Source organism: Symphalangus syndactylus, chromosome 8, assembly GCF_028878055.3.
Source record: "Symphalangus syndactylus isolate Jambi chromosome 8, NHGRI_mSymSyn1-v2.1_pri, whole genome shotgun sequence".
In the NCBI taxonomy this organism is placed as follows: Eukaryota; Metazoa; Chordata; class Mammalia; order Primates; family Hylobatidae; genus Symphalangus; species Symphalangus syndactylus.
This window is the reverse complement of record NC_072430.2, coordinates 36,157,889-36,170,646: the sequence shown is the minus strand read 5'-3', so window position 1 is coordinate 36,170,646 and position 12,758 is coordinate 36,157,889. Positions and strand designations below refer to the sequence as shown.

The following is a 12,758-nucleotide window of genomic DNA, read 5'->3' as shown; positions in this document are numbered from 1 at the left end:
CTATTAGAACTAACAGAAGAGTCCAGCATATTGTAATATATAAAATCAATACAAAAATTAATTATATTTCTATATATTAATATTTGCAATGAGCGATCCAAAAATAACATTAAGATAATCATATTTACAGTAGCATCAAAAAATGAAGTATTAGTGATAAACATAAAACTGCAAAACTTATATCTAAAAGCTACAAAATGCTTTTTAAAAAACTGAAGACTAAGTGGAAAGATATCCTATGTAAATGGATTGAAAGAGAATATTATTAAAATAGCAATACATCCCACCTAATCTACAGATTCAACAGGATCCCTTTCAGAATCCCATCTGGCTTCTTTAAAGAAATTGATGAGTTGATCCTATGTTTCAAATGGGAATTCAAGGCAAATTTCAAAAATAGCCAAAAAAAAGATATTGGAAAAGAATAATATAGTTGGAGGATTCATACTTATCCATTCCAAAGCTTACTACAAAGCTACAGTAGTCAAGATGGTGTCGTATTGGCATAAGGACAGATATACAGACCAGTGGAACAGAAGTGAAAGTCTAGAAATAAACCCATACATAAATGTCAATTGACTTTCAACAAAAGATCCAAAACAATTAAACAGAGAAAAGAATAGTCTTACCAACAAATGGTGCAGGACAACTAAATATACAAATACAAAAGAATTGATTTATCCCCCCTACTTCACACCATATACAAAAACTAACTCTAAAAGGATCACAAACCTAAATGTTAAAGAGTTGAAACTATAAGATTATTAAAAGAAAACATAGGCATAAATCATTGTGACCTTGGCTTGGCAACAACTTCCTAGGTATAACACCAAAAGCAGAAGCCATCAAAGAAAAAAGCTGATAAACTGAACTTCTTTGAAATTAAAATTCTGTGCTTTAAAGGCCACTACCAACAAAGAGAAGAGATAACCTCCTAAGTGGCAGAAAATATTTCCAACTCAATGTCTAATAAGGGAATTATATGTCGGATTCATAAAGAAGTCAGTAATAAAAAGACAAATGATGCCATTTTTTAAATGTACAAAGGATGTAAATAGATATTTCTCCAACGAAGATATACAAATAGCCAATAAGCACATGAAAAGATGCTGAACATCATTAGCCATCAGGAATATGTAAATCAAAACCACAGTGAGACTCTACTTCACACCCAGCAGGGTAGCTAAAATCAAAAAGACAGATAATAACAATTGTTTGTGTAGATGTGGAGAAACTGGAACTCTGACATCCTGCTGGTGGGAATGCACAGCAGTGCAATTGCTTTAGAAAATAATCTGACAGTTACTCTATGGGTTAAACATAGAGGTACCATATAACCCAGCAGTTCTACTCCCAGGTAAGTATCTAAGAGAAGTGGAAAACAAACATCCATGCAAAAACTCAGATAGAAATTACTCATAGCAGCATTATAATAACAGCCAGAAAATTGAAACAATCCAAATTTCCGTCAAATGATAAACAGATTTAAAAAGTGGAGTATATCCAAACGATGAAATATTATTTGGCAATACAAAAGTGAGGTCATGATACATGCTAAAATGGATGTATCATAATATGGATGAAACTTGAAAACATTCTGCTAAATGAAAGAAGTCAATCACAAAAGACCACATATTATATGATTATATTTATGGCCAAGGGTAACGGCTCACCCCTGTAATCCCAGCACTTTGGGAGGTCGAGGTGGGCGGATTACGAGGTCAGGAGTTTGAGAGCAGCCTGACCAACATAGTGAAACCCCGTCTCTACTAAAAACACAAAAATTAGCTGGGCATGGTGGAACATGCCTATAATTCCAGCTACTCAGGAGGCTGAGGCAGGAGAATTGCTTGAACCCAGGAGGCGGACGTTGCAGTCAGCCAAAATCGCACCATTGCGCTCCAGCCTAGGCAACAGAGCAAGACTCCATCTCACACACACAAAAAATAATAAATATATATATATATTTGTGTGTATATATATATATACATATATAAAATGTCCTGAATAGACAAATCTACAGAGACAGAAAGATTAGTGGCAGACTAGAACTGGTGGTTGGATTTATAGGTGATGGCTAAGGGGTCCTGATTTTCTACTGGAGGTGATGAAAATGTTCTCAAATTAAATGTGGTGATGACTGCACAATTCTGAAAATACACTAAAAAGCATTAAATGGTGTATTCTAAATTGACCAACTGTATGATATATGAATTATATCTCAATTAAGCTGTTAGTTAAACAGTAGAGAGTAAGTCAAGACAGAAAAACAAAGCTAAAATTGCACCTCTATGAATAAATGAGACCTGGCTTTAGTACATGCTATGCAATTTATAGGCCTCTGTCTTGTCTGGATGTCATTGGCTAAATGTAGGAAATCTGCAAATTAAATTGGGCTGTGCACTTCCAATTATGATTGCAGAAATTTAACAAAGCCTACTTCACTTCTCAATACTCCCTTTGAAACTTCCATGCGAATACAGAACAATAAAAAGCTTCCATAGGACAGAAAACCAGGAAACAGGGTCAACTCCTTGCCAGATAAAATAAGTACTTTCTATTATAATTTTCTACTGAAGCACTAACGAAGAATACAAGAAAAACATGAGATGGTATACCACCATCCTCCTGTGACAGTCAAGGCGGCAAATTGGGCTGTTCTTTAGAAAGTGTTTTCTACATAGAGTACGAAACACATGCTGAAGGCTGGAAATCAAGAGGTTGTTATAATACTCCAAGCAAGTGAAAATACAAAAGGAAGAACCAAAGTGTACATTTTTGAGATATGATCGTTCCTCACGTGTTACGGTTAAAGTAGAGGGAGGAATCAGTAATGGTCAAGACATATAACACATAATAGCCAAGTTTCTAACTTACAAAACTGTGAGACAGGCTTTAGGTGTAACCCTGTGTACTCTCAGCTGAGGTGGGCACAAAGACATACATTTTTCTCCTTGATGAAAGGAGAGGGAAGAGTGAAAGAAACTTTGTCTTGCAACATGGGCACCAACTCAAGCCACAGTAAAATAAAGTACCAAGTAGACTCCTAAAGTTCCTGACTTCAGGCCCTAGCTCCCAGGGAGCATTTCTAAACTCACCCTAGGCCAGAAAGAAATGTGTCGCCCAGAAGAGAAACACACAAGCCTGGCTGGCTTCACCATCTGCTGACTAGAGAGCCCCTGGATCTTGAATAAACATCAGGGGTTGTCAGGCATTAGTCACCATAAGCCTTGGGAGAGACTCAGTCCTGTGCTGGCTTCAGGTCTGCCCCAGCATAGTCCCAGTGGTTGTGGACACAGAGGTGCTTGTTTCAAACCTCCTCCAGCTCCAGGCAGTTCAGCACTGACAGAAACACTGCGTTTGTTTTGAGGGAAAGTAGGGAAGAGAAAAAAAGACTCTGCCTGGTAACCCAAGCACTTCTGAGAACATATGGAGGTTCCTCAAAAAACTAAAAATAGAGCTACCATACAATCCAGCAATCCCATTGCTAGGTATATACCCAAAAGAAAGGAAATCAAGAGAGCGATGTCTGCGCTCCCATATTTGTTGTGGCACTAATCACAGTGGCCAAGATTTGGATGCAACCTAACTGTCCATCAACAGACAAATGGATAAAGAAAGTGTGCATATACACAATGGAGTACTATTCAGCCACACCAAAGAGTGAAATCCTGTCATCTGCAACAACATTTATGGAACTTGAGACATTATGTGAAGTGAAATGAGCCAGGCAAAGAAAGACAAACTTCACATGTCTCACTCATTTCTGGGAACTAAAGATTAAAACAATTGAACTCATTGAGACAGAAAGTAGAATGATGGTTACTAGAGACTGGGAAGGGTAGTGGGAGAGGGAGGCAGTGCATATGGTTAATGGGTATATATAGAATGAGTAATATCTAGTATTTGATAGCACAACAGGGTGATTACAATGAACAACAATTTATGATGCATTTTTAAATAATTAAAAGAATATAATTGGAATATTTGAAACACATAAGAAACAAGTGCTTAAAGTGATAGATATCCCTTTTATAATGGTGTGATCATTACACATTGCATGCCTATATCAAAATATCAACTTTCAGCAGATTACAAATTAAACAACTTTGGCAAACAAAAGAAATACATAAGCAGAGGATAAAATTTAAAAGAGATAAATCTGAAGGAATACATTTAAAAAAATAGCAAAATGTACATAGATTGATAAAAGATAGGACATTTACAGTTGACCAGACTCTGCAGGAGTGAAAAAGAAGATAGTTTTTCAACCTCCTGTAAATAGAAAGACAACCTGTTCTAGGAACAAGTCACTAATAGACAACACAGTAGGATTTAATCTGGTTGGTATGCATCATTGATGGCAAACGTGAGTAGTTACAAGCGCAAGGTAGAAAACATCAATAAAAGAAGTGGATAGAAAATATGGAAATGTATCTGTTTCTCTTAAATCTACTCTAAGAAAATTAACAGTGCAAGCATAATGATAAAATGCAACACTTTTCCCCCATGTTGGAAATGAATAAAGAATGGAGGGGACTGTGTCAAACCATAGTGTAGTTGTCCCCGCTAATGTGGTCAGGCCCATGGTTTTTCTCATCTCCAACTTTTCTGCCATATGAGAATGAAACTCTACTTTTTTATCAGATCTTCTGATGTTTCCCACATAAAACTTTGGTATTGTCTTTATGCAATTGTCTGATTTTTCAAATGTTTGCTACCAATTCAATTTTTTTTTTTTTTTTTTTTTTTTTTTTTTTTTTTTTTTTTGAGACGGAGTCTCGCTCTGTTGCCCAGGCTGGAGTGCAGTGGCGCAATCTCGGCTCACTGCAAGCTCCGCCTCCCGGGTTCACGCCATTCTCCTGCCTCAGCCTCTTCGAGTAGCTGGGACTACAGGCGCCCGCCATCACGCCCGGCTAATTTTTTTTTTTGTATTTTTAGTAGAGACGGGGTTTCACCGTGGTCTCGATCTCCTGACCTCGTGATCCGCCCGCCTCGGCCTCCCAAAGTGCTGGGATTACAAGCGTGAGCCACCGCGCCCGGCCCCAATTCAATTTTTAATAACCCATGTGGTCCAAGTAAACTGGGTCCCAGCACGATCCTCCAGTAATCTCTTCTAACCCAGTGATTTAACTGCGAATTTTAAAAATTACTTCACGTTTCCTTTTCTCCAATGCTTTTCCACCTACTCCATCCCAGTCTTTCACCTTTGTGTAATTACTACCTGTGGTCACTGCTCCTGCTAAGAGATGGTAATGGAGAAACAATAAACCTGTTTTGTCCTAACAATAATACTAACGGTTCTGGGGAAAAAACAAAACAATAACAGCAACAACAAAAAATCCGTCACAAAGTATTAGTCCGGTTTGATATGTGTTATGGATTGAATTCTGTCCCCTCAGACTTCATATGTTGAAGTTCTCACCCCAAGTATGACTGTATTTGGAGACGGGGCCTTTAGGAAGATAATTAAGGTTAAATGAGGTCATAAGAGTGGACGCTATCTGATAGGAATCCTGTCCTTACAAGAAGAAGAGATATCAGAACTCTCTTTCTCTTCCAGCCTCACAGAAGAAAGGTCACATAAGCACACAAAGAGAAGGTGGCCATCCATGAGCCAGGAAAAGAGGTCTTGCCAGAAACCAAACCTGGCACCTTGATATTGAACTTAGAGCCTCCAGAACTGTGAGAAAATAAATTACCGTTTAAGTCATTCATTGTGTGGTATTTCGTTATGGCAGCCTGAACAGATTAATATAATATGACCTACGGCTTCAGTCTATTCTTATGAAGCCTTTATTCCACTGTCAAACAAATTAAAAATTAACTATAGTTAGTTTTTTTTATGAATTGAATCTGTATGCAGAATATATTATTAATCCTACAAAATAAAATATCAACATATGGAAATTTGATCAATCAATAATCAATTATGAGAATTTGTGTTTGTTGGATAAATACCCAATATGTTCATTAAGTGTCTTGAGGAAGCAGCTTGGAACACAATATAGAAGTAACTTTAACAATTCCCAATAATAATTAGCTGACAAGGCTATTAATCACAGAGCAAAAACCATTCTATTAACCACTCACAGGAGTATTTTACAGATTACATAATAGGATCATTTATTTAACTACATCAACAAGTATTGCTAAATAAACCAAGATAGAGAATAAATTTGTAAATATGTCTTTTTTTTTTTTTTGAGATGGAGTCTCGCTCTGCCGCCCAGGCTGGTGTGCAAAGGCACAATCTAGGCTCACTACAACCTTTGTCTCCTGGGTTCAGGCGATTCTCCTGCCTCAGCATCCCAAGTAGCTGGGATTACAGGCTACTGCTACCGCGCCTGGCTAATTTTTGTATTTTCAGTAGAGATGGTGGTTTCCCCATGTTGGTCAGGCTGGTCTCGAACTCCCAACCTCATATGAACTATCCACCTCGGCCTCTCAAAGTGCGGGGATTACAGGTGTGAGCCACCGCACCCCGGTAATGGCATTTTTTTAACCTTCGTAGTTGAGTAGTTGATAGCTTCCAATTAGGTGGGAATATTCATAAGTATCTAGTAAAACTACCAAGATGATCTTTTTAATCTGTGAGAATCCTCTACTGAGTCCTAGGGTAATGATATACCAAAGCCACTAAGAAATGACTCAAAGCTAAAAATCAAGGACCACAGAAAATTTAAATAAAAAGATTATAGCTTATAAACGTAGCAATAATATTAGGACCCAGAATTTTGCTCCTTTAATTACTGCTTCTTTTCCCAAACCTCTAGAAACAATTTTGAAAGAAAACGTTTGTATAAGAACCAGAGATAAAGAGGATGGCAATTTTTTAGAATGTGGTCAGCCATCTAAACAAGAATTAAATTAGAAATGCAAAAGTCAAATACAAGTCAACCTAAAAATATGTAATTTTTTCAGTAATACTTTCTCCACCTTTTCACTAAGTTATAAATATAATCAAGAAAGAAGCAAAATAATCTCCACAGCAGTACATATACTTTTGCTCAATTAACTGAATATATTCCATGTAAATAATCTAAAGTGTATTTCCAACAAATCAGTCAAGATACTGAGTATAGCATTTTCCACTCTATATCAGAAGGATAAACTATTAGATATTTATCCACATCTATCAATAAGAATTAATATTAATTAATGGGCCTAATACTTCTCACACAATGTTTTAAAAAATCCACATCAATAAAAAGACAATATTCGTAAATGTAAGGTTTATATTCAAGTGTGGATTACACAACCAAGGGAGAGAAATGATGGAACAGAGTTCTGAGACCTGAGGTCTAAGCCCTTTGCAGTAACTAATTAGCTTTATGTCCTTAGGTAAAACTAAAAACGTCTTGTGCCTCAGTTTCTTCAATCTACAAAATGAGGCAGTCAAACTATGTGATCTCTAAAGCTACATCAGTTAAACAGTGTGGAAAAGCAAATGCTTGTCAATGCCTAGAATACACTATACTATAAAAAGTGTAACTCTTTGGGGTGATATCAAACAACACAATATAAACAAATCTCCCTGAATTTGGTAGTGTATTTCTTACCCATCTAATCTCCAAGTTTATAGCTATGATCAAATGCAACCAGTACTTGGGAATTAATATATTCACTGAAATCTCATCTGCTTGTTGCTTATTTTTCTATAATATTTAAGTTGAGGAAGTGCCTTGACTGGGAAAATGCAGCATGCCCAATATAATTACTCTTTTAAAAAATATTTATTGAACATTTAGCCAGGCATTGTGATAAGTGCTAAAGATGTAATAAGGAACAGGATAAGCACAGATCTTCCCTAGTAACGTTTACAGACTAAAGACACAGAAGCAAACGGGGAATTTCAATACAATGGGGCAAAGGCCAAGAAGAAAAAGTATAGCTTTATACCGTCAAAAAAGTATACAAATTCACCTTTCTGTCTCTTAAGGAAATAAATACTGGATCCAGGAATTAAATGTGTTCTCCTATGAACAACAGTGCACTCAGGATCCTGCCTGATGTGGAAGCACAGCTAACACCAGCTTTTCTTTATTCTCTGTCACAAAACAATAATGTAACATGTGGGCTCAACAGTGATTATCTCTAGTATGTGAGTCCATCCTGAGAGTGCTGGCCTGCACTAGATTTGACATGTTGTCCCTTCCATCTCAATGTGAATATCTTTGGTACTTCTCACTTCTTGCCATGATGTGAACAAACACTGTGATCTGTGTCTTTGCCCTTGCTTCTCTTGGGGCCTTCCTGTCCAAATAGAAGTTTCTGACTATCAGTCTCTCTGGTGGAAACTCTTTCAATACTGCCACGAATTTGCCTATCTGGGACACTACATGATCATTTATTCAGATACCAATCCCTGACTGGAGTCTTCTACTTTGGCTAGAAAATCCTGGAAATCTCTTTCTCCATCACTCTAGAATATAACATCTCTCATCACGTGTATGCTGTCAACAAAATTACTCCAGTCTGTCCTTTCCTCTGAATGAACAATTTTCTTAATTCAGACTCTCCACTCTATCTCACTGTATGGGAAAAGCTTCTTAACGGGTCTCGCTACCTCAAATCTTACCAATTCTAATCTACCTTTCAACTCACTACCAAAATATAAATATAAGCATGCCACTCTCCTGTTCAAAACTCCTTTGTGATTCTCCATGCAATGTAGATCTGAATCCAGGATCCTCAAAATAGCAAATAATGCTCTACTGGATGAACTTAATCCCTCTGGAGCCGCATCCCCTGCCATTCTGTGAGTCATATGTTCATATTTTACTATTGCTAAATCATTTGAGTGTTCTTTACATTCATCAAATTGCTTCTGTGCTGTGCCTTTCCTAGAACTTTGTTCTTTGCATGTTTGCTCTTTGCTCTTTACCTGGATGGTTTCAATATTCATCTGGGACATCAGCCTCCGTGGCAGCTTCTGCATACTTCTATTACAGCTCGTACTTATAAGACTGAAATTATCTGCATATTGTCTGTCTTCCTAAAGACCAGGACAACGTCCTGGTCTTTTTTTTTTTTTTTTTTTTTTTTGAGATGGAGTCTCGCTCTGTCGCCCAGGCTGGAGTGCAGTGGCGCAATCTTAGCTCACTGCAACCTCCGCCTCCTGGGTTCAAGCAATTTGCCTGCCTCAGCCTCCCGAGTAGCTGGGACTGCAGGCGCATGCCACCATGACTGGCTAATTTTTTGTATTTTTAGTAGAGACAGGGGTTCACCGTGTTAGCTAGGATGGTCTCAATCTCCTGACCTCGTGATTCCCCCCACCTCAGCCTCCAAAGTGCCGGGATTACAGGCGTGAGCCACTGTGCCTGGCCGTCTTGTTCATTTTTTATACCCACAGCATGTAACAGCATCTGAGACATAGTAGTTTCTTGGCAAATTCCATTAAGCTGAAGAAAACATGGCCTTACCGTACCTTGTTAGAACTTATTACAAAAACATACCCCTAATCTATGGAAACTGCTTACCTGGCATTCCTTAATGACCATGTGATGGTTAATACTGATGCCAAATTGATTAGACTGAAGGATACAAAGTATTGAGCCTGGGTGTGTCTGTGAGGGTGTTTCCAAAGGAGATTAACATTTGAGTCAGTGGGCTAGGAAAGGCAGACCCACCCTTAATCTGGGTGGGCACAATCTAATCAGCTGCCAGTGTGGCTAAAATATAAGCAGGCAGAAAAATATGAAAAGACAGACTGGTCGAGTCTCCCAGCCTACATTTTTCTCCCATGCTGGATGCTTCCTGCCCTTGAATATTGGACTCCAAGTTTTTCAGTTTTGTAACTTGGACTGGCTCTCCTTGCTCCTCAGCCTACATATGGCCTATTGTGGAACCTTGTGATCATGTGAGTAAATACTTGTAAACTCCCCTTTAAAAATAGATCTATTCCATTAGTTCTGCCCCACTGGAGAACCCTGACTAATACAAACCATCTCAACCCTCTTCCTTCCTGTAATTTCTTATTATTACCATTCATTAGCTATTTTACCTGTAAGTATAGTCCAACTCTCAAGTGGACTTCATATTTTTATTACGCCACCAGTGCCAACAAAGCAACTGTGTGCAATCCCCACCCAATCCTTGTTTTCTAGAATTAACAGTAACAGAACAAATTCATTTGGTAGATTTATGAAAACAATTACTGAATGCCCTCAGAGGTCCTTCTAATACTGCAAGACGTCAGAATGGACTATCTGAAGAGCAATTCTACTTTCCACATAGTTTTTTGTCCTCTGATTTCAGATCTTATCTTCAATACTTATAGAGCTGTCCAGTCATAGTTCATGGGAATTACAGTATTGTAGCCCATCAATAACCTAACCCATCTTTCTAGCAAATAGATCCAATTCCCCCTTAGTCAGTTGGTCACTGTGGTATTTTTTATCACAACCCGTTACACTGTAGAAGGAACAGTTGTCTCATGCAGTATTAGAACGGGTCTGATCAGAAGTTCAATCCCATTAAATGATAAGGGAAAACTGCTCACGAGCTCCCAAATTAAAGACCTATGATTAAGAATCATCTCTGGCTCTCATAATTTAACTGAACTACAGCAGTGAAAGCTTTCTGTTCAGAAATGATAAAGATTTTAACTTGAAAGAAAATTCTAGGTACATTGCTCTTGTTGTCAGAATTGTGAAGCTGAGGAAAAGAAAAATGAGAAATGCAATATTAATGCACAACAGAAGTTTCTGGCCAAAACATTCTGAGACAGCAAAACATGTGTATTCTAAATTCCCTATTCAGGTGGCATAAATACAAATTTGTATTTGTTTCTATCAAAAATGGCTAGAAATGCACAGGTTCACTGTTGCTAAAGTCTAATGCTGAATCACTATACTTTTATTTTCTTGTTAAGAACGCTTTGCTTTAGGAGGCTTCTCTAATGTATAGTTGGCCTTCAAAGGTAAACCTTTTCTTTCCGTCACCTCCCACCCATGTCTTACTCACCAATCTCAGGGCATTATCTGTGGTTACTCAAATATTCTCATCTTCATGTCATTGTTCTACCCATAACTAACTAACTGGAGAACTACATATTTTTGTAAGGCCAAGTTTAAATATTGCTTTTTTCCAGAAGCTGTCTATAACATGCTGGTAGCATCATACCCTCCCTTTCTCCCAGCACAAACAACAGAATTAGCTCTTCTTTCTTCTGTGTTCCTTTGTCAATGTTCACATATATCTATAATCTGGTTCTTAATATTTCAACAATTTTACTTTCCTTTATTCTCTCATTCTAGGCCTACATATTTAACTTTAAAATGTTAAAATAAGAAACATGGAGATTCCCTAAGTGGACTGCAGTGATATCTTCCCCTGCAATTAAGCATTATAGCTTCATATGTTCAGTTACATGACAAAATAAATAGCTAAACCAAATAGGATGGCTTAAAGATCATAAATATTACAATAACTTTAGGATTCAAAGATTAATTACCTTGCTTTCTGCTAACCAGCGATGTGGGTCATAATGTATATCAGGATCAGATGAAAAAACCTACAAAAGAGAAAACAGTCGATTAGAAATATATTTTTCTCTGACATAAACATATATAAATGAAATTCTTCACCATAGCATCCAAAAGTTTAGTTCCCCAATGTAAGGATTTAAAAAGAAAAATGTTTGCCCCAAATACTCAGCCAGTTCCAAACCAGCATTCATTTATATGCCTCTTTATGTATGTATTCATTTATTTATGTATTGGCAATAAATATTTTGATGGAAAAATCAACTATCAAGTGCTATCATTGCTAGGATATGTGGAGGCTGATTCTATGGAGTTCCATATGGTAAACAGCTTCAATTAAAGACAGTTTACTTCATTTCTGTTTGTTTCCTTTCCTCAGTCTTGTTCTACATAATGTATTTCAAAGAGAGTTATATGTAATTACCTGGAAACAATTCTTTCTCTCATTTATCCTTCTTTAATTTAATAGTAAAAGGGCTATTTTGTCTTATCAATGATTGTCAATAGACACAAACTCATCGACATGATTTCATGCAAACATTGCTTTGTATTTCAACATAATAACAAAATTCTACAATAATAGTTCATCTACGCTAGCTGCTTTGACTTCCTTCATGCCAACTCATTTATAAAATCCCTTGCATCTGGTTTTGTCATATTACTAAAGTAAAATTGTATTCAAAGTTGGCAATGACTTTATAATTGTAAATACAAAAGTTTTTTCTTAATTTGTACTTTTGTTCAACTCTGTGCTACAAATAATATTTTTGAAGACCTCTTTCTCAAATTTGCCTGTTAAAAATATCCTCTCTCTCTACAAGGAGAAGGCTATTCCTATTCTCAAATACCTCCATACCTCCTGAGCTGTGCGCAAATTGCTTCTTTGTCAGGAATATCATTAGTTAACTCATTTAGACAAATGCTGAAAGCATACTGAGTGCCCACCACATACCACATACATGAATATTGTATTCTTATATCCAATTTTCTCTCATCCACCTTTCTATCTAAATCTCACCCTATTCTCATATCCTCCCTGCCTTTTCAAGGAAATTTTCCCTAATCACCCGAATTCACAGTATTTTCTTCCTCTTCCAATTCTCTACTACGTTGCTGAATATTTGCAAACATCCATTTGTCATTGATTAGAATATACTTTTATTACTTTCTATTTCATTCATGAATGTCATACCTGTCAATTAAATCTTCTGTGGCCTAAAAAAGATATTAATGTTTAATATCAAAGTAAAAGATAATTGGACATAATAA

At 36.9% G+C, this 12,758-nt stretch overlaps 1 protein-coding gene across 7 annotated transcripts in view; it reads right to left on the bottom strand.

Annotated features, from left to right (window-relative positions):
* Window positions 1–12,758, bottom strand: part of CEP128 (centrosomal protein 128) — a 636,715-nt gene that overhangs the window by 247,015 nt on the left and 376,942 nt on the right. For all 7 annotated transcript variants that reach the window (XM_063644064.1, XM_063644067.1, XM_055288555.2 and 4 more), the window contains one exon: window positions 11,459–11,518. In XM_063644064.1, the coding sequence (XP_063500134.1) occupies window positions 11,459–11,518 (60 nt within the window). The remainder of the gene's footprint in view (window positions 1–11,458; window positions 11,519–12,758) is intronic.